Source organism: Bos mutus, unplaced genomic scaffold (genome assembly GCF_027580195.1).
Source record: "Bos mutus isolate GX-2022 unplaced genomic scaffold, NWIPB_WYAK_1.1 CTG391, whole genome shotgun sequence".
Lineage (NCBI taxonomy): Eukaryota > Metazoa > Chordata > Mammalia > Artiodactyla > Bovidae > Bos > Bos mutus.
The window spans coordinates 1373-24948 of NW_027219877.1; the positions used below are offsets into that span (position 1 = coordinate 1373).

Here is a 23576-nt window from a genome sequence, read left to right on the forward strand (position 1 = left end):
CTATAGTCTTAATAAAATCATTGAACAACCATTGAAAATGTTGGTTGGTTAATGAACGAAAGACAAAGGTGAAGATTACATGGCCTAGAACGGAACTTCAGTTACTGACATTGTGTGGATAATGTCAGGCAAAGAGCAGCAACTGTCAAGGATATTTACCACATGCCAGTCTCTGTGCTAGGTACTCTACAGAGTAACTTGTTTAGTTCTCCTCAGAATATTTCCATAAAAAATTGTTACCCCATGTTACAGATAAGAGAACTGGGGCCCAGTGGGTTTTGATAACTTAGCTTGCCAGAAAGTGCCAGGCAGCCACTGACACCAGTATAAAGAGAGAAGAAAAATTCTGAGGCTTCCCACAGAGCCACTGCCGGGGCTTAAGATACCTACTTACCTGAGCAACCGTGAGAAGAAAAGAAATGAATATTGTGATAAGCCAGCCACTGCCAAAATGCCACACTATTACCCAAGCCAGGGCCTCCAAAATCAAGACCTGGGCGAGGTGAAGGAAGAAGAACCCCAGGTTGGCATTGAACATATTCAAGGTCTCTAATGTCCTCCGCAGTTCTTGGAAATCTTCCACCAACTGGGACTGTGAGATAAGCATGCAAGAAAGGAATTAGTTCCTTCAGTGGAGAGGAAGCACAGATGAGCATAATTATTAATCTATTTTATCAATGCATGATACCTTAATTTTATGAATAGATATTTATTTATTTAATAAATATAATTAGGCATAATTTAAACAAAAAACTAAACCTTAAAAAATTAACAAAAGCAAAATGCTTAAAACAAGTTATGATAATTTTTTTTTTTTTTTCCTGGAGAAGAGACAGATGAGTAGTGATTTGTAAACTGTCCTCAAATTGTTATGGTACTTATAACATACTTCTTTTTTGGGGGGTGAGGGAGGTTCAGTGAACAGACACATAACTTTAACAATTCTTTTTAAAACTGATTAATTAAAAAAATTTTGATGCAGATCATTTCTTTTGAGGCCTTTATTGAATTTGTGGGAATATTGCTTTTATTTTATGTTTTTTGTTTTTTGTGTTTTTTTGGCTGTGAAGCATGTGAGATCTTGATTCCTTGACAAGGAATCAAACCTGCACCCCCTGTATTGAAAGGAGAAGTCTTAATGACTGGGCTGCCAGGGAAAACCCCTTAATTTTCTGCTTTTCAAAACAAAAAGGTTTATTGAAGTATAGTTGATTAACAATGTTGTATTGGTTTCAGGAGTACAGCAAATCATATATAGATAAATAGATATAGTTTCTTCAGATTCTATTCCATTGTAGACCATTATAAGATTATGATATATTGAATAAAGATCCCTGCCAAACAGTAGATCCTTGTTGTTTGTCTGTTTTATATGTAGAAGTGTGTAGCTATTAATAATAACTGCCTTTTTAAATCAATGTGTTGTTTGATCTCTGATTATACTTTGGGGAACTTTGCTATCTATACGAATCTGTGTTACTTTCTATGTTATCAGCTATTTAGCCTGTGCAAAAGACTCTTTTATGAAAGATAGCGTTCACTTAGATTAGCTCAAAGGATGAATTTCTTGTGAGATGCTCAGAAGCTCTACAGGAATGAGACAGGGTCTCCTGTGGTATTAGTGTGTGTGTCTGTTGGTTGAAGGAGTCCTTATTTTGAGTACATGTACTGTGCTTATGTATGTACGTCAAGTGCTAGCACAGATTTATGAACTTGCACATACTCGAGAGTCAGTAAAAGGCCTGGGAAGAAATATCTCCTTAGCTTAATAACTATAATGGGTTTGAAACTCAGACTGTTGAGAAAGTGACCAAGGTATAAGAATGAAAACTTGATTATTCAGATGTAAAAGAAAAGAGAAATTTGAAATATTAATAAAAAAGAGCTATGAACATAATCCTAGAAGCAAAAATTTCATTTCAAAATTCACTGATACAACTTTTAAATGATCCAATGCCTGGGAAATGTCTGGAAGGGCTCATCTCTAAAGACCCCATGAACATCAGAATGCTGGTGGCCACAAATAACTTTAGTAGATCACACAAGTGTGCTAGTAAACAAAAGGTTCCAAAATATAATACTTAGGTGCAAAATCAAAAATGAAAGATAATCTCTGTTCATTTCCAAGGGAAACCATTCACTAGCAGAGTAATCCAAGTCTGTGCTCTGATCACTAATGCTGAAGAAGCTGAAGTTGGATGGTTCTCTGAAGACCTACAAGACCTTCTAGAACTAACACCAAAAAAAGATGTCCTTTTCATCATCAGTTCAGTTCAGTCACTCAGTTGTGTCTGACACTTTGTGACCAAATGGACTGCTGCACGCTAGGCTTCCCTGTCAATCATCAACTCCTGGAGCTTACTTAAACTCATGTCCATTTAGGTGGTGATGCCATCCAACCATCTCATCCTTTGTCATCTCCTTCTCCTCCCACATTCAATCTATCCCAGCATTAGGGTCTTTCCAAATGAGTCAGTTCTTCACATCAGGTAGCCAAATTATTGCAGTTTTAGCTTCAGCATCAGTCCTTTCAATGAATATTCAGGACTGATCTCCTTTAGGATGGACTGGTTGTATCTCCTTGCAGTCCAAGGGACTTTCAAGAATCTTCTCCAACATCACAGTTCAAAAGCATCAATTCTTCAGTGCTTAGCTTTCTTTCATCATAGGGGATTAGAATCCAAAAGTAGGAAGTCAAAAGGTACCTGGCATAACAGGCAAGCTCGGCCTTGGAATACAAAATGAAGCTCGGCAGAGGCTAACAGAGTTTTCCCAAGAGAACACACTGGTCGTAACAAACACTTCCAACAACACAAGAAATGATTCTACACATCGGCATCACCAGATGGTCAATACCGAAATCAGACTGATTATATTCTTTGCAGCCAAAGATAAAGAAGCTCTATACAGTCAGCAAAAACAAGACTGGGATCTGATTATGGCTCAGATCGTGAACTCCTTATTGCCAAATTCAGACTGAAATTGAAGAAAGTAGGGGAAACCACTAGGCCATTCAGGTATGACCTAAAGTAAATCACTTGCAGTTATACAGTGGAAGTGAGAAATAGATTCAAGGGATAATATCTGATTGACAGATTGACTGAAGAACTATGGACAGAGGTTCATAACATTGTACTGGAGGTGGTGATCAAAATCATCCCCAAGGACAATAACTGCAAAATAGCAAAGTGGTGTCTGAGGAGCCCTTAAAAATAGCTGAGAAAAGAAGAGAAGTGAAAGGCAAAGCAGAAAAAGAAAGATATACCTATCTGAATGCAGAGTTCCAAAGAATAGCAAGGAGAGATAAGAAAGCCTTCCTCACTCATCAATGCAAAGAAATAGAGGAAAACAATAGAATGGGAAAGACTGGAGATCTCTTCGAGAAAATTAGAGATACCAAGGGAAAATTTCATACAAAGGTGGGCACAATAAAGGACAGAAACCATATGGACCTAACAGAAGCAGAAGATACTAAGAAGAGGTGGCAAGAATACACAGAAGAACTATACAAAAAAGATCTTAATGAACCAGATAACCATGATGGTTTTGCAATCACTCACCTAGAGCCAGACATGCTGGAGTGTGAAGTCAAGTAGGCCTTAGGAAGCATCACTACCAACAAAGGTAGCATAGGTGATGGAATTCCAGCTGAGCTATTTCAAATCCTAAAAGATGATGCTGTTAAAGTGCTGCATTCAATATGCCAGCAAACTTGGGAAACTCAGCAGTGGTCACAGGACCTGAAAAATCAATTTTCATCCCAATCCCAAAGAAAGGCAGTGCCAGAGGATGTTCAAATTTCTCCACAATTGCAGTCACTTCACACACTAACAAAAGAATTCTTAAAATTCTCCAACCTAGGCTTCAACAATACATGAACCAAGAACTTCCAGATGTTCAAGCTGAATTTAGAAGAGGCAGAGAAACCAGCAGTCAAATTGCTAACATCTGTTGGATCATAGAGAAAGCAAGGGAATTCCAAAAGACATCTACTTCACTCACTATGCTAAAGCCTTTGACCATGTGGATCACAGCAAACTGTGGAAAATTCTTCAATTGCTGGGAATACCAGACCACCTTACCTGCCTCCTGAGCAACCTTTATGCAGGTCAAGAAGTAACAGAACTGGATATGGAACAACTGAGTGGTTCCAAATTGGGAAAGGAGTACATCAAGGCTGTATGCTGTCACCCTGCTTATTTAACTTCTATGCAGAGTACATAATGAGAAATATTGGTCTGGATGAAGCAGAAGCTGGAATCAAGATTGCCAGGAGAAATATCAATAACCTCACATATGCAGATGACAGCACCCTTATGGCAGAAAGCCAAGAGGACCTAAAGAGCCTCTTGAAGAAGGTGAAAGAGGAGAGTGAAAAAGCTGGTTTAAAATTCAGCATTCAAAAATGTATACCTGTGGTGGATTCATTTTGATATATGGCAAAACCAATACAATATTGTAAAGTTTAAAAATAAAATTAAAAAAAAAATGAAGATCATGACAACCGGTCCCATGATTTCATGACAAATAGATGGGGTAAACAATAAAAACAGTGACAGACTTTATTTTCTTGGGCTCCAAAATCACTGCAGATTATGACTGCAGCCATGAAACTAAACCTTGCTTGCTCCTTGGAAGAAAAGCAGTGACAAAACTAGACAACATTTTAAAAAGCAGAGACATTACTTTGCCAACAAATGTCTGCCTAGTCAAAGCTATGGTTTTTCCAGTAGTAATGTATAGATTGAGCATTGGACTATAAAGTAGTCTGAGCACCTAGGAATTGATGCTTGAACTGTGTTGGAGAAGACTCTTCAGAGTCCCTTGGACTGCAAGGAGATCAAACCAGTCAATCCTAAAGGAAATCAGTCCTGAATATCCATTGCAAGGGCTGATGTTGAAGCTGAAGTTCCAATCCTTTGGCCACGTAATAGGAAGAGCTGACTCACTGGAAAAGACCCTAATGCTGGGAAAGATTGAAGGTTTGAGGAAAAGGGGACAACAGAGAATGAGATGGCTGGATGGCACCACCAACTCGGTGGATGTAAGTTTGAACAAGCTCTGGGAGATGGTGAAGGACAGGGAAGCCTGGTGTGCTGCAGTCCATGAGGTCACAAAGAGTCAGACACAACCTAGCAACTGAACAACAGTTGTGTTTCCCAGCTTAGCTGATTTTACCATCACAGTCACTATACTGTTGGGGATCACTAAAGCCCAGAAGAGTGATTAATGTGAAATCCTCAGCAAGTGATGGAAGCTGGACTTTAGCCTGTACTTCCTGACATTCAGGTTTGTGCTCAAACACTAATTGTCTATATACATATCTCTGGGTAATCACAGATGCAAACTTAGAGGTTTGTAAATTACTTGTGTGACTTTTGAGTTTATGATAATTATAGCATCTGAAGTTTATTGAACATTTTCTACATTTCAGACACTGTTCTAAACACTTTAAATGCCTTTAACTCTTTCAGTAATCTCCCAATAGCACTTATGTGGTTGCTTCTATTGTTGCTATTTTACACAGAGAGAAACTGAAACACAGACAGGTTTGGTAACTGGCCTAGACTCATATCCCACAGTCCCAAGCCCTTCAAAGCCAGGGTCTTAAGATGGATGGGCCATGGTGGAAAGTTGTGACCAAACGTGGTCAGAAGGGAATGGCAAACCACTTACGTATTCTTGCCTCAAGAATCCCATGAACAGTATGAAAAGGCTAAAGCTATGACACTGAAAGATGAGCCTCCTCTCTCCCCCCCAGGTAAGTAGATGTCCAATATACTACCGGGGAACTGTGGAGAAATAGCAACAGAAAGAATATGAGACTAAGCCAAGGCAGAAATGACACCCAGTTATGGGTGTGTTTAGTGGGGAAAGTAAAGCCCAATGATGTAAACAACACTATTGCATAGGGACCTGGAAAGTTAGGTCCATGAAACAAGGTAAACTGGATGTGGTCAAGCAGGAGATGGCAAGAGTGAACATCAACATTTTAGGAATCAGTGAACTACAATGTAAGGGAATGGGTGAATTTACTTCGTGTGATCATTATATCTACTACTGTGGTCAAGAATCCCTTAGAAGAAATGGAGTAGCTCTCATAGCCAACAAAGGAGTCTAAAATGTAGTACTTGGGTGCAGTCTCAAAAATGAGAGTATGATCTCTGTTCGATTCCAAGGCAAACCATTCAGTATCACAGTAATCCAAATCTATGCCCTGATCCCTAATGCTGAAGAAGCTGAATTTTAATGGTTCTCTGAAGTCCTACCAGACCTTCTAGAACTAACACCAAAAAAAGATGTCCTTTTCATCATAGGGAATTGGAACACAAAAGTAGGAAGTCAAGAGATACCTGGAGTAGTAGGCAAGCTTGGCCTTGGAGCACAAAATGAAACTAGGCAAAGGCTAACAAATTTTTGCCAAGAGAATGCACTGGTCATAGCAAACACCCTCTTCCAACAACACAAGAAATGACTCTACACATGGACATCACCAGATCATCAATACTGAAATCAGATTGATTATATTCTTTGCTACCAAAGATGGAGAAGTTGTATTCATCAGCAAAAACAAGACCAGGAGCTGATTATGGCTCAGATCATGAACTCCTTATTGCCAAATTCAGACTTAAATTGAAGAAAGTAGGGAGAACCACTAAGCCATTCAGGTATGAACTTTCAGTAATACAGTGGAAGTGACAAATAAATTCAAGGGATAAGATGTGATAGAGTGCCTGAAGAACTATGGACAGAGGTTCATAACATTGTACTGGAACTGGTGATCAAAACCATCCCCAAGGAAAAGAAAAGCAAAATTGCAAAGTGGTGTCTGAAGAGGCCTTACAAACATCTGAGAAAAGAAGAGAAGTGAAAGGCAAAGGAGAAAAGGAAAGGTGAACCCAACTGAATGCAGAGTTCCAGAGAATAGCAAGTAGAGATAAGAAAGCATTATTATGCGAACAAAGCAAGAAGTTAGAGGAAGATAATAGAATGGAAAAAACTAGAGATCTCTTCAACAAAATTGGAGATGTCAAGGGAACATTTCATGCAAAGATGGGCATAATAAAGGACAGAAATGGTAAAGACCTAACAGAAAAGAAGATATTAAGAAGATGTGGCAAGATTAAACAGAATTATACAAAAAAAGCTCTAACGATCCAGATAACCATGATGGTATGGTCATTCACCTAGAGCTAGACATTTTGGAGTGTAAAGTCAAGTGGGCCTTAGAAACCACTGATTTGACAAATGCTAATGGAGGTGGTGTAATTCCAGCTGAACTATTTGAAATCCCAAAAGATAATGCTATTATAGTGTTACACTCGATATGCTAGCAAATTTGGAAAACTCAGCAGTGGTCACAGGACTTGAACAATCAATTTTCATTCCAATCCCAAAGAAGGGCAGTACCAAAGAACATTCAAAGTACCACATAATTGCTCTCATTACACATGCTAGCAAGGTAATGCTCAAAATCTTTCAAACTAGGCTTCAACAGTACATGAACTGAGAACTTCCAAATATACAAGTTGGATTTAAAATAGGAAGAGGAACCAAAAAATCAAATTACCAATATCTGTTTGATCATAGAAAAAGCAAGCTTAATAAAAAAAAAAAAAAAAACTGGCTTCACTGACTTCACTGCTTCCTCTGGTTTTATTGTTTCTTCTGACCCTTTGTTTATCGCAACAATCCATGGAAAACTCTTAACGAGATGGGAGTACTAGACCATCTTTCCTGCCTCCTGAAAAACCTGTACACAGGTCAAGAAGCAACAGTTCGAACCAGACTTGGAACAATGGACTGGTTCCAAATTGGGAAAGGAGTATGTCAAGGCTGTATATTGTCACCCTGCATATTTAAATTATATGCAGAGTACATCATGTGAAATGCTGTACTGGATGAAGCAGAAGCTGGAATCAAAATTGCTGGGAGAAATATCAACAACTTCAGATAAGATCATACCGCTCTAATGGCAGAAAGTGAAGAGGAACTAAAGAGTCTGTTGATGAAGGTGAAAGAGGAGGGTAAAAAAGCTGGCTTCAAACTCAACATTCAAAAAATGAAGATCATGGCATTCAGTCCAATTACTTTATGGCAAATATATGGGGAAAAATATAAACAGTGATAGACTTTATTTTCTTGGGCTCCAAAAGTCACTGCAGCTGGTGACTGCAGCCATGAAATTAAAAGATGCTTGCTCCTTGGAAGAAAAGCAGTGACAAACCTAAATAGCAGATTAAAAAGCAGAGACATTACTTTGCCAACAAAGGTCCATATAGTCAAAGATATGGGTTTTCCAGTAGTCATATATGGATGTGAGAGTTGGACATGAAAGAAGGCTGAGCATCAAAGAATTGTTGCTTTTGAACTGTGGTGTTGGAAAAAACTCTTGAGTGTCCCTTGGACAGCATGGAGATCAAACCTGTCAGCACTATAGGAAATCAACCCTGAATTTGCATTGAAATGACTGATGGTTAAGCTGAAGCTCCAATACATTGGCCACCTGATAGGAAGAACCAACTCATTGGAAAAGACCCTGGTGCCTGGAAAGGTTGAGGGCGGGAAAAGCAGAGGGTGACAGAGGATGAGATGGTTGGATGGCATCATGGACTCAGTGGACATGAGTTCGAGCAAATTCTGGGAGATAGTGTAGGAACATGGAAGCCTGGCATGCTGCAGTTCACAGGGTTACAAAGAGTCAGACATGACTCACTGACCAAACAACGGCATCTCGGCTCCTACACCTTGTCATAGGAACCAGGCTATGTGTCCAGGCTGTCTGCCTGATGGCCCACTCGTCTCAGTATAGTGCGTTGCTTCCTGACACACAGCCTTGAGGGATGCACCTGGGCCTCAGGAGTCAGCCTAAGTATTCGTCTTGGGCCTGCATGTAACCAGTCCTCTCTCCTCAGATCCCTCCTATCCCCTTGTGAGTTTGTTTCTTCATTTTTTTTAAGTGGAAATGTAATTCTTATTCTTTCTGCCTCACAGTGATATCTGGATCACCACTTTGTACAAAGTATTTCAAAATAATGGTACAATTGTAAGCTGTTTTAAAACATGAAGTGCAAAAAAAAAAAAAAAATGAAGTGCTTAATGTTACCTAAAATCCCTCTAAGCTTTATGTGCAACCATTCTAGTGAAGTCTAGTCTTATGGAGGCCCTGCCCTCTGAAGACAGTTTTTCAGTCAACCAAAGTCTTGGTGAAATAAAAGTGGTGCTTTTTGTGGGGAATACCCAAAGGTTTGGAGCCAGGAAGAGGTGAACTGGAGTTCTTCTTCTTTGCTTTTCAGAAGGTAGTTTATTCTCCTGGAACTGTAATTTCTCCAATTGTAAAAAGAACTATAGTTAGGGTATAGTCACATCATTGACTCAACAGCTATTTATGGAATTCCTAATACAGGTCCAATCCTGTGCCTTTAGGTACTGAGGACTCAGGGATGAGCAAAATTGACATAGTCTCTGCTCTCATGGAAACTGGTTTAACAGGGAACATCAAACAATTATAAGCAGTCATGGAAAAAGAAAAGTTATGTGTAAGTTGTGTGGCAAGAAGTAGGTGGTTAGAAACATGGAATTACTGTTTGGCACAGGGCCACGCATCCCATTCCTTTGTTTCTCAGAGGTTTAAGAATTCTGAGAATCTCAGGAGGATGTCATTATTTTGAAATATTTGGAATCCACTCATCTATGCTATTTGGAGAAGGCAATGGCACCCCACTCCAGTACTCTTGCCTGGAAAATCACATGGATGGAGGAGCCTGGTAGGCTGCAGTCCATGGGGTCACTAAGAGTCGGACATGACTGAGAGACTTCACTTTCCCTTTTCACTTTCATGCATTGGAGAAGGAAATGGAAACCCACTCCGGTGTTCTTGCCTGGAGAATCCCAAGGACGGTGGAGCCTGGTGGGCTGCCGTCTATGGGGTCACACAGAGTCGGACACGACTGAAGCGACTTAGCAGCACTTATTCCATTGCAGGCCCTCCCAGGCAGGATGGCTGGTTTCCCACAGAAAATGATAAATTGGCCCTGTAATATACCTCATCCCCATCCCTCCACATACTCTTGGGTCCCGAGACCTCACTCACGTTTTTGTTTCTCTCCTGATTGGGCTCTTCTGGAGCAAGCTCTCCAATGAGCAGTGGTTTAAGGTACAACCGCACAATGTCAGGGTCTGGATGCATGGCTCTGAAGACGTCCTGTGAATCAGAGAGAACTGTTAGAAGCTTAAAAATGACACGCTTGCACACAGATATCTCCCCTTTCTTACCTCGTTCTGTACTGACCTTAGGAATCAGCACAGATTATGTTATTGAACATTTACTTCTAACTCTAGGTTGACACTTCAAGTTCATTGATCAGAATTACCCTTGAAATTCCTCTATGAAAGCCTCACACTGGAGATCCACCCACTGTGTGCATGGCTTACTAGGCAAGTCCTGGGTAGAAAGTTGATCCCCAAGCATTGGAAGAGATCATTGTTTATTTTATTGAGCGTGAGAAGTAGTTGGCTTTGAGATTATAGGCCATGGTGAATCTTTAGAGCCAAACCTCAGGCTTGGTGTGGGAGTTGCCCACATTATCTGGGGCATGCAGGAACCAAGACTGCCTATGCAAATCACATCTATCAGAGTTTCCCTTTTATTTCTTCATCAAGGACCAGGGGACAGAGGCTCTTGCATTAAGTTATTTCCAAGGAAAGACAAGTTAAAGTTGATGATAACAAATTAACAAATGTCTAAGAGAGCATGGGAGCAAAGCCCTCGAATCCTTAGTTGTCTAAAGTAGCACTTTCTTGGCTAAGTTTATCACTGAAGAAGCCTTAGCACTCTTTAAAAAAACAAAAACAAAAATATAGCATTCTCTGTAGGGGCTGGAGACAGGCACAAAATAGAACTGATTCACTATATTTTTCCAAATCCATTCCCATTTTAAGTAGTAACTCCAAGTGGCTATGAGAAGCAGTGTTGATTCTCATGTCCTGCTTAAGTTTGGAAATAAGAGATAGACTTTTTTTTTTTTTCTTGAGGGATTTAATCTGCTTTGAGGGAAGGAGGTTTCTCCAAGAGTAAGATATTGGACTTCTTGCTATTATGGCTTTGAGATTAGGAATGTTTAATATAAAGAAAAATAACCAAGGTTTTGATTTGAATATATGGAATCCATACACATTATCGTGGAGTGCTGGTGTTGCATAATGCTGATTAGGAAACTGGATCCCTGAGCAGCCTTCCTACACCTAAGTTCTACACTTGCTGTGTAACTGTGGACAAGTCTCTTGACCAGTCCATGCTCCTGTTTTCTCTTCTTCCCTAACATGGGAATGATGGTAATAGCTACTCAATTTATAAAGTTATTATAATTAAGTGAATTGATTAGAATCTGAGTGGTTTATAGTAAATTCTCAAACATATTAGTTCTCTTTCCTATATGTGTGCCTCTGGGCTTCCCTGGTGGCTCAGATGGTAAAGAATCTGCCTGCAATGTGGGAGACCCTGGTTAGATCCCAGGGTTGGGAAGATCCCCTGGAGAAGGGAATGGCAACCTACTCCAGTATTCTGGACTGGAGAATTCCATGGACAGAGGAGCCTGGTGGGCTACAGTCCATGGCCTTGCAAAGAGTTGTACACAACTGAATGACTAAGACACACAGGGATAAGAGCTACCTGCCTTCCTTCTCTTCAATAAAATATAACAGTTCAGAGATTTTCTTTCCATACTCCACCTGGAGTGAGCTCTGAATTGTTTTAGTGAATACAATGAACCCTCCATCTTCAAAATCTAAAGCAAATTGAGATACATCTAGAACTACATACAATCCTACACATAAAGCATGTCCATATGTGTAGGCTTGTATGTATATATATATAATGGATGAGGTTATTCAGAAGGGTGCAATATCAACTCTTTAGACTCACTTTTCTAGATTCAGTGATGTAAGAAGGGATTTGTATCTGCTAGAACCAGTCCAGGCTCTACTGTTCATTCTGCCTTTGTATACTTTCTCTGACCCCCTTGGGAAAAGCTGCTTTCAAAGATGAGTTTTCGTTGTCACATTCAGTGACCCTAAAGTTAGTTTACCTAACCAGGATGAGAGTCATTCAGTGATTAACAATGTGACTAAAACATTTCAGGGTGGCCATACTGAAAAATCATGTTCTGCCTGCTGTTAAGGAAGAGATGAGGGTGAGAAACATTCTGAGGGATCAAGATCAGAGTGTAGAGGAGGGGTGAGGCCCTGCATTTGCATCTTACTTTGAGCAGTCATCCAGAGCCCTGGAACAGTGTGCTGACGCTAATATTCCTCTGGGTTCACTGTTTTTTCTGATCTTCAGCAAGATTCACAGGTCATACTGTGACAACAGAGCCTGAAGACCTACAGAGTTTTCCAGAAGAGTAAGAATTTCCCTGCTGTGTGGAACTCTTTTCATTGTATTAATGGGCAGTACAAATGTGGCTTAGGCAGTCTTAGATTATTCAATTTGAAGGAATTTGCTATTAGAGGCTAGATACTAAGTTGTGAAATCTTCGCAAAAGACCCTCAAAAATGAGTTGTTTTTTTTTTTTTTTAATTAACTTTATTTGGCAAGTATGCTCCTCCTGAAGAAAGTCCAGGGGTAAATGAAGGGGAGAGGGAGTAACACCATTTTTTTAGTGTATCCTGTGTACAAGGTGCTCTATGGGCCAACTCATCATCATCAACTTAGTCGTGTGAGGTTCTATCATTTTTGTTATACATATAAAGACTTCAAATGGCAGGACATTGCCACAGTAAGTGGGAGAGCCAGGATTTGAACTCAAGTTGATGTGGCTTTAAAGCCAGGAAGCCATAAAGGTCCATTCCAGCTTTAACATGTACAGTTCTTTTCCTGAAAGAAGGGTGACACAAGATTGTTTTGGGAGGATGTTAAGATCAGTATATGCATGCTAGGCAGTTAGTAAAGTATTTCCCCACCTTAGGTTTTAATGACGTGCATCACTTTGTCTGTGGCCCCAACCTACTTCTCCAGGTTTACCTCTCACCATACCCTTCATGCCTCATCCTGTCCAGTGGAACTCTCCCTATTCAATAAACATTCCATGACCCTGTATAGTTCTGAAGCTTTGTAATACATACTCCTCCCTTTGCCTTGACTGCTTTCCTCCATTTTTTTTCTACTTAAAAGTTCCTCCTCATTCTTGAACATCCAGATGAAATATGCCTTCCTAACACAGTCAAGAAAGTTATTTATGATCTCTTCTGGGCTCCCTTGACACTTTGTTCCTAAAGCTTTTCAAATGATGTTGCAGTGAATCTTTGTATTCACAAAGGCCTTCTCTAGTGGCTTTTGACTTTTTTGAAGACTGAGACAATGCATTATTGATTAAATTATACCTGATATTTTTTGCTGTGCCTGGAATATGACATGTGATCAAGAGAGGTCTGATGAATAAGGGGAAGTGTGAATGAATAGAGCAGCATATGAATTCTCTAAAAAGGAGAAAGTTGAGAAGTATTGAGTTCAAAGGATATGGGTCTTAAGCACTGCTGTCTCTTCCCCAACCTCAGCATCTCTATTTTCTGACCTTTTACCTACTTTGTTATCTCACATTTTCGTCTGTTATCTTTTGATTCACTTCTGAACCATCATGTCTATTTCCTAACCTATTCATAAATTTACACTGTAGCTCCTTTTAAAACTGATAATTTCCCAAACAGTATCAGCAGAGAGGAAAGATGTGATTATCTTTGCTTTCACAGTGACTTTGGAGATCCTGTTGATTTTTTGCTGTTATTTAATGGGGGTTGGAAAGATGTCCATTATTGGAGGGCAGTATGATCCCTAGAGGGAGAGGCAAGTATATAAAGTGAGAAGGCCTGAGAAGGATCATGTCCTTACAATTTAACTACTGTATACAGGCTGTACCCTGCATCAAGGCACTTGGCCTAGAGGGCATGTGTGGGTTGAAATTCAGGAGACACTCCATTTGCCAAATATTGTTCTGCAATCAACCAAAGTGTGTGCCTATTAAATTTACACCAAAATACAGTATAGGGAGCAGTGAAGTATGTTGTTTATATTGGGAAATTTGCTTAATCTCTGAAGCTTCGATTTGTTTTCTAACTGTGGATACTACTTAGTCTGCTCCATGGGCTCATTTATTCTTTCATTCATTTATTCAGTCATTACAAAACCTTGCTGAATACTTAGCCAAGCATCAAAGAGCTTAAGCTTTGGAATCAGATGCCATTAAATGATGATATTTTTTATATTATTATTATTATTTGTTTCCTCTGAAGTGGGTTGAAATTTCCCGAAATTCAGAAAAAAAAAACAAAACACCCATGGTGAATTTATGTATATAGTCACAAAACAATATAACTAGAACATAGATTTTGATTTACATATCTCAAAAAGCCCACAGGGGACTTCCCTGTCAGTCTGGTAGTTAAGACTCCATGCTTCCAATGGAGGGTGTGGATTCCATTTCTGTTGGGCAACCAAGGTCCCACCCGCCTTGCAGCACAGCCAAAAAAATAAAAATAAAAAACTCACCAGAATATTCAATACCCAACCACAGACACCCATTCCTACACCTTTGGGTAATTCCTTTTCCGGTTCCTTTTCAGATCTCACCTATTTCAAGGCAAATGCTAAATCAAAGTCCTTCGTATTTCTGGGAGATCACAAGTTTTTATAGTCTTTGCCTTTGTTATGGAAAAGAGCCACTTTGGAGTGGAGAATGTTTATGTGTCACCAAGATTCCCCTCCAACCACATGGATAAACAGAAGGTTATTTATTTATTTATTTGGTTTTTTTTTTTTTTTTTTGCCATAACTCACTCTATTGTTTGAAAACTTTTGTTATTTGAGATTTTTTCCTGTGATATACTTGACTAAGCTCCAGGCCAGACTCTCTCTATCTCCACTGTTCCCACCAAACCTGTTCATCTTCTGGCTTCATTATCTTGTAATGGCAACTGCCACCCACCTACCTACGTAAGTCATTGATCAGACAGTTTAGACTCCTTACTCCTGCTTACTTACCCAGCCACTTATCCCCTATTATAAATTATGTCTTCTGCTTATCTACCCCCTCTTCCTCATTTCTGTTGTCACTGCCTTATTCATGACTTCAGCATGTTCCCAGGACTCCTTCCTTCATTTGACTCTTTAAAAAAAATTTATATGGGGCCATAGCCTATTAACAATGTTGTGATAGCTTCAAGCAGACAGTAAAGGGCCTCAGCCATACAGATGCCTGTATCCATTCTGCCTTGACTAACTCTTCTTGATCTTCAGCCTTTACTTAACCAACAGGCTGGCATTTGAAGAGTCCCTCTTCATGGCCATTGTCACCCATTAGCACTTTAACTGCACTTGTCTCTTTACTTTTGTACCTAGTTTTCAACTTGAACCATCATTCAAATGAGAAACAAATTAAAATTTAATTTTAAATTAAAAAAAAAAATGTTGACAGCCCACAAAAGATGCAGTTATTACTGATGACAACTTTCCTTTTACAAACAGCTAGGTTTCCTTGTAGGTTTGGGTGTAGGGAGGGATGCTGGGCTAGAGAAGTTTCATTACCTGCAGTGGGAGGAGAGGAAGACCTACAATGATGGTAAAATCCAGAGTCCTTCACTCAGAACTCAAGACCCTTTCTCCCCCTCCTCCTTCTCTTGTCTCTTTCTTTACCTCCCACACCCTTCATCCTCTCTTCCTCCTTCCCCTCTTCTCATCCTCAAGCCATCATATCGACCAGGATTGTGTTAAGCAAAGGATGTGGCCAGGCCGGGACACCTGTTCTGCTGGTGCTTACTCACGATGTGAACCTGATCTGTATTCCACCTCTGTACACATCCTCTCTTGCCCTGCCCCAGCCTTGCCTCTGCTGATTCCACATGAGTCTTTTGGACTTGCACACAGCTCTAACCTCTTCCACACTGCAGTCTTCCAAGCAGTTGAAACACATTTTGCTATATTTCCTCTAGCCTTTTGTCATCTTTTTCCTGTCATATTGAATTTTTACCTTGATGAAGAGCTTGAGTTTCTCAGTGTCCCTCTCAGACCCTGATGTTTAGACATGAGGTGGCTTAGCATGCACCTTTGGTAATAACCATGATTTCTTTGTTCTGAATTTTCTGCTCTTGTGCATACCTCACAAGATTGTGTTTACTTCTTTTGTGGAGCCCAGAAATATTATTGACTTACTTAAATAAAACTTGGGACTTCCCAGGTTGTGCTAGTGGTAAAGAACCCACCTGCCAATGCAGGAGACATAAGAGATGCAGGTTCGATTCCTGGGTAGGGAAGATTTCCCTGGAGGAGAGCAGGACAATCCACTCCAATATTCTCATCTAGAGAATCCCAAGGACAGAGGAGCCTAGTGGGCTATAATCCATAGGGTTGCCCAGAGTCAGAGATGACTGAAGTAACTTAGCACAACTTAGCATGTAGCATGCTTCATATGCACATATTGTAATCTATATGATTAATTCTTCTTGTTGGACTTATAGGTTGTTTCTGGCTTTTCATGGGTGAGAAGATCTTTAGTTATTAGCATTGTGCATTAGTTTTAAATCATTTAATTTGAAAAAAATCAAATAAACAATATGTTCTATAATGGGAATTGATGTGCCTGTGTCTTGTATAATAGACTTACCCTCTTCCAACAACACAAGAGAAGACTCTACACATGGACATCACCAGATTGTCAACACTGAAAACAGATATATTATATTTTTGCAGCCAAAGGTGGAGAATCTCCATACAGTCAACAAAAACAAGACTAGGAGCTGACTGTGGCTCAGACCATGAACTTCTTATTAGCAAGTTCAGACTTAAATAGAAGAAAGTAGAGAAAACCACTATACCATTCAAGTATGACCTAAATCAAATCCTTAAGTATTATTAAGTGGAATTGAGAAATAGATTCAAGGGACTAGATCTGATAGAGTGCCTGATGAACTATGGATGGAGGTTTGTGACATTGTATAGGAGAAAGGGAGCAAGACCATCCCCAAGAAAAAGAAATGCAAAAAAGCAAAATGGCTGTGTGAGGAGGGCTTACAAACAGATTTGAATAGAAGAGAAGTGAAAAGCAAAGGAGTAAAGAAAAGATATACACATTTGAATGCAGAGTTCCAAAGAATAGCAAGGAGAGATAAGAAAGCCATCCTCAGCGATCAATGCAAAGAAACAGAGGAAAACAATAGAATGGGAAACACTAGAGATCTCTTCAAGAAAGTTAAAGATACCAAGGGAACATTTCATACAAAAATGGGCTCAATAAAGGACAAAATGGTTCTGTCCGGAACAGAGGCAGAAGATATTAAGAAGAGGTGGCAAGGATACACAGAAGAACTGTACAAAAAAGATCTTCATAACCCAGATAATCATGATGGTGTGATCACTCACCTAGAGCCAGACATCCTGGAATGTGAAGTCAAGTGGGCCTTAGGAAGCATCACTACGAACAAAGCTAGTGGAGGTGATGGAATTCCAGTTGAGCTATTTCAAATCCTAAAAGATGATGTTGTGAAAGTGCTGCACTCATTATGCCAGCAAATTTGGAAAACTCAGCAGTGGCCATGGGACTGGAAAAGGTCAGTTTTCATTCCAATCCCTAAGAAAGGCAATGCCAAAGAATGTTCAAACTAGGGCACAATTGCACTCATCTCACATGCTAGTAAAGTAATGCTAAAAATTCTCCAAGTCAGGCTTCAGCATTGCGTGAACCATGAACTTGCAGATTTTCAAGGTTGATTTAGAAAAGGCAGAGGAACCAGAGATCAAATTGTCAACATCCGCTGGATCATCAATAAATCAAGGGAGTTCTGGGAAAAACATTTTTTTCTGCTTTATTGACTATGCCAAAGCCTTTGACTATGTGGATCACAGTAAACTGTGGAAAATTATCAAAGAGATTGGAATACCAGACCACCTGATCTGCCTCTTGAGAAATCCATATGCAGGTCAGGAAGCAACAGTTAGAACTGGACGTGGAACAATAGACTGGTTCCAAATAGGAATAGGAGTACGTCAAGGCTGTATATTGTCAACCTGCTTATTTAACTTATATGCAGAGTACATCATGAGAAATGCTGGACTGGAAGAAACACAAGCTGGAATCAAGATTGCCGGGAGAAATATCAATAACCTCAGATATGCAGATGATACCACTCTTACAGCATAAAGTGAAGAACTAAAGAGCCTCTGATGAAAGTGAAAGAGGAGAGTAAAAAAGTTGGCTTAAAGCCCAATATTCAGAAAACTAAGATCATGGCATCCGTTCCCATCACTTTACAGAAAATAGATGGGGAAACAGTGGCAGACTTTATTTTGGGGTTCCAAAATCACTGCAGATGGTGATTACAGCCATGAAATTAAAAGACGCTTACTCCTTGGGTGAAAAGTTATGACCAACCTAGACAGCATATTAAACAGCAGAGAGGTTACTCTGCCAACAAAGGTCCATCTAGTCAAGTCTATGATTTTTTCCCAGTAGTCATGTATGGGTATGAGAGTAGACTATAAAGAAAGCTGAGCACTGAAGAATTGATACTTTTGAACTATGGTGCTGGAGAAGACTCTTCAGAGTCCCTTGGACTGCAAGGAGATCCAACCAGTCCATCCTAAAGGAAATCAATCCTAGATATTCTTTGGAAGGACTGATGTTGAAGCTGAAAGTCCAATACTTTGGCTACCTGCTGTGAAGAGCTGACTCATTTGATAAGACCCTGATACTAGGAAAGATTGAAGGTGGGAGGAGAAGGGGATGACAGAGAATGAGATGGTTGAATGGCATCACTGACTCAATGGACATGAGTTTAAGTAAACTTTGTGAGTTGGTGATGGACAGGGAGGTCTGGCGTGCTGCAATCCATGGGGTGACAAAGAGTCAGACATGACACTGTGACTGAACTAACTAACTCTTAGTAAAATTCTTTGGACAAAATGACAACTTATCTCAGAATAACTAAGGAATAATAAATGTCATTTTTGAGTGTTTAATCTGTACCAGGTATAAGAAGAAAACCTTTATTTTATCTCTGCTGGCTTTGACATCCATAGTAAGATAGATGTATCATTATCCCAATTTCTAGATAAAGGAGCTGAGGCTCCAAGGCTTCAGCAAGCTCCTCAGGACATTTCTAGCAAGTGGTGGAGCCCAGATGCAAACCACACCTCTTTCATTCTCAAATTTGTACTCTTAGTCATTAGACTGGACACCTCAAGAAGTTTTAGAATGATTGACCACATGAATGAATGAATGAATGAGTGACCCTATGGATCAAGCTACCTTGGTATCATTATGTACTTTTCATGAGAAGGATAGAGGCTTGGGGAAGAGTTTCTGTGTAAATAAGGAAAGATGCCCCGCTCTGGGCAGGTGTAGCTATGGGCCAGGGCTTGTGCACAGAGATCATATGTTGGTGCACATTTGCCTTTCAGGGCACAGCCTGCAAACACTTTAGGCTGTAGAGAGAAAGCATCTGACCTCAGATTCTCTAACTTCATGTTCCTCCCTCCGTCCCTAGAGTCATGCTGTTTCTCCACCACATACTCCTCTGTTCCCAGTTGGCAACAAACAATCAGGATTTCTAAGCAGGTGGTAAACAGGAAATGTTAATCATGCCTCTGAATCTATGGAGGTGTGATATGAATAACAATAGCTATGATTTAATGAAAAGTGCATCTGGTATTATGCTAAACCCTTTACAAGCTTTAGTCTCATTTCCTAATTAGATGGGTAAGGCCATTCCCATTATGCAGATGATGAAGCTGAGTTCCAGAGCATTTCAGGGACTTTCCCAGGCTTATATAACCAGTATACCGCACCTCAGACTCCATGTACTCTGAGTGGCCATGGAAAACTATGGTTGTCAGAATTCTGGCACCCTTCCATTCTTCTCTAGCCATCCTCTGCAGATTTTTCTCTGAACATTCTGGATCTGCCTTCTAAAAGTCCAGGGTACATGACTGACCACGCTCAGGGTATTCATCCTTAAGACAAATCCTGAGATGTCATGGGTATTTTCCCATAAGGTTTAATTCTTCCTTGTTAACTAGAATTTGATGCATAATCGTGGTCTTTCTCTAACTTCTGGGAGATAAAAACTCACCAGCAAATTACAAATTCATCAGCTGACCTGCTTTCTGCAAGCTATGTCTACCAGTTATATGCAAGGTGGTTGAAGGTACATATTTTTGCTAACACATCCTCTGAGCCGATTCTGTGACTTGTGTTAGAAAGCATCATCCATATTTTCTTTGTGTTGTGGAGATGAGATATGTGGTATTTTCCTCTCTTTTTTGCCACTTTATTTTTAAATTGGAGTATAATTGCTTCACAGAATTTTGTGGTTTTCTGTCATACATCAACAAGTATTTTTTTCCCTTTATTTTTGTTAATCTTTCTCCTGATTCTTGCACAAATGACTGTCCCTTGGCTCCTTCTATCCTCAGCTCTCTGGCTTCCTAGGGTCTTCCTGACACATGTGAGAATCCCATCATGGGCTACAAGCTCATGCACACTTTCCCAGGAAAAGGTTGAGCTTTGTTTTAAAAATATCAGATCAGACCAGAGTGGTGGGGATGTGGAAGGGTCTTCTCAGAAAGGCATTCCTCTGACTGCAGAATCAAGACGAGAAGATGGTAGAAGACCCTGATTAGACAGAGAAGTTGAGAAATTAGGGGGAAATGAGAACTGGGGGAAGAAGATGTTGCTAGTGTCAAAAAACAAAGTCTTTCTTTCTTTGCAAACTTGCCATATGCTTGTGTATTCTGTTTTTATCTGTCAGGTAATGCTCACAGAGCAGAGCTTCCTGAATCAATATTTTTAATCCTATCCTTTGAAACCAGTTGGAAAAATTATATACTAACATGAAAATGACAAGTATAACATAAAGAATATCTGTTTAAATTTCTACTCTATAATATGTTAATTTTCTGATCTTGAATTAGTTTAACACCTTTTATTCTCTGTTTCTTCATATGTATAATATGGAGAAAAAGTTCCTAATTGGGCTAAAATCAACTTTATTATAGAATATTTTAGAATGGATTCCTAAATGCATTTAAGGATTGAGAAACCTCCTTCTTCAATATTAAATGGAAATTTTATTTCTAAGATCAGCTATAAAGGGCTTTATGGTAAAAAAACTATCTGATTTAAAAATTTGTCACTGTTATTTGTGTGCTCTGAGATACATTGTTTTCACGTTTTAGTATCAGTTTTTTTATCTTTAATATGGGAATATGACACCCCACTCCAGTACTCTTGCCTGGAAAATCCTATGGACGGAGGAGCCTGGTAGGCTGCAGTCCATGGGGTCGCTAAGAGTTGGACACGACTGAGCAACTTCACTTTGACTTTTCACTTTCATGCATTGGAGGAGGAAATGGCAGCCCACTCCAGTGTTATTGCCTGGAGAATCCCATAGACAGAGGAGCCTGGTGGGCTGCCATCTATGGGGTCGCACAGAGTCGGACAGGACTGAAGCGCAGCAACCATTCACTTTCCTTAGAGGTGAAACTCCAGTACTTTGGCCACCTCATGGGAAGTGTTGACTCATTGGAAAAGACTCTGATGCTGGGAGGGATTGGGGGCAGGAGGAAAAGGGGACGACAGAGGATGAGATGGCTGGATGGCATCACCGACTCAATGGATGTGTTTGAGTGAACTCTGGGAGTTGGTGATAGACAGGGAGGGCTGGCGTGCAGCAATTCATGGGGTCGCAAAGAGTTGATGACGACTGAGCTACTGAACTGAACTGAACTGGTTCACTTTCTTTATGATAAGGTTTAAGTGAGGTCATGCATTTGAATGTGTCTATGTTGTCTTTGGGCTTCCCAAGTGGTGCTAATGGTAAAGAACACTTCTGCCAATGCTGGAGAGGTAAGAAATAGTTTCAATCCCTAGTTCAGGAAGATCCCCTGGAAAAAAGTATGGCAACCCACTCCAGTATTCATACCTGGAGAATCCCAAGGACGGGGGTACCTGCCGGAATGTGGTCCATAGGGTTGCAAAGAGTTGGACACAGCTGAAGCAACTTAACACATATGATGCGTGATATTTTAGGCATCCATTGAAAGTCTATTTTTTCAGCTATTTTGGTGGAGGAGAGTTATGAGGAAAAACAGTGAAGGAAAGTGATTAAGACTGAAAGTTCAGAAAGATAAGTGTTTTGAATCTGAGATCTGCTGGCTGGGTGAACTTGGGTCAGTCACTTAACCACTCTGATTTCAGTTACTTCTTCCATAAAAGTGGGTTGTATCACATTGAATTAACTACACAACAAAAAATAACTCTATAAAGTCTAAAAGCCTATGTCACTGTAGACTTTCAACATTGTTCAACATTTTGATGCTTGCCAGATGAGTTGCTGTCTGTTTCAGGCACTCCAGTTGTAGGAGTCTGAGAAATTTCTACTTGAATGAAGACATTTTTTCCCAGATTTTACTCACCTATTTGTAACTTTCTTCTTGTAAGACAATGACTCCATTTCAAAATAAAACAAAACAAAAAAACATAATGCCAAGAACAAAAAGCAAAACCTGAAATACACATAGTATCTACTGTCAGCATCTGAGCCCACCCCAAACCTAGTGCAAATAATAGCTAGACCTTGAGGCTTAATTAGCTTTCAATTTTTGCTGGATAGAAATCCAGAAAAATTGGTTTGGGAGGAGATGAGTGATCATGGAGCTTGAACATGTACTTGAAATGCTTTGGGAAAGATAGTCAAGGTCCCAGCCACCCAGCAGCTGGAACAGAGAGAGAGAGGGCAGACTTTGAGCTCCTTACCGTGGCATCTTCCCCAGCGCAGTGGTTGAGGACCAGCCGCCCACCAGGATGCCTGTCCGCCCAGCCAGTAACATCGTAGACCTTGCGATTGATCACCAGCCACTGGTCAGTCTCCTGATTGTGTCTCTGGATCTCCTGCCAGGTGTATGTGCTGAGGCTTTTTCTGGGCAAGCTGCACTTCGCCTTTGCCTCCTGCCTTGCAGGGAGCTTAGCTCTCACACTTGCTGCTGGTTTCCCGTTTGCCTGATGCTTCGCACCCAGGTCCAGCTGGTTCTCATCCACAAGGCTCCCATTGCCCTCAGGCTTTTCTTCAAACGTCATTGTCTTTGTACTTTTAGAATTTCTGGCGTGACACCTGGAATTTCTAATTCTCACCTGAATAAACTACAGAATGACCTTTTCCCTCTCCTTTTATTCCATGAAGTAAGAAGCCTACACAGAAAACTTTTTAGCCTACTTGACTCTTGGCAAACCTGATAGTGAACTCCTTCCCAGCTTCTCACGTCTCTGTCCTGAGTCTTTTCTTTTGTCCTGATGAAGACTGTACTACCTTTCCCTGGACCCAAGAAGATTAGTCTACCTTTCTCTTCTCTATCTCTGTTGGCTGATCATTTAGCAGCGTTCTTATTTATCATTAAATGTCTCTTAGTCAAGAGCTGGAGCCAATCACAGCCCAGAGGATGGTGTGGCCTGACCCCTGGGAGGAGGGGCTGGGCTCCTTCTCTGCTGACTGCCTGCACTGGCATCATTCTGGGTCAGGCTCATCAGCTCTCCCCC

At 40.3% G+C, this 23576-nt stretch overlaps 1 protein-coding gene across 1 annotated transcript; it reads right to left on the reverse strand.

Moving 5' to 3' along the window:
* Positions 1-394: 394 nt before the first annotated feature.
* On the reverse strand, positions 395-23355 carry LOC138987008 (putative fatty acid desaturase 2-like protein FADS2B; the record flags this gene model as incomplete). The annotated part of the gene is made up of 3 exons (XM_070366979.1): positions 22800-23355; positions 10094-10204; positions 395-592 (listed from the first exon to the last, which is right to left on the reverse strand). Coding segments are annotated over exons 1-3 (630 nt in total), but the record flags the coding sequence as incomplete, so codon positions are not given.
* Positions 23356-23576: the final 221 nt, after the last annotated feature.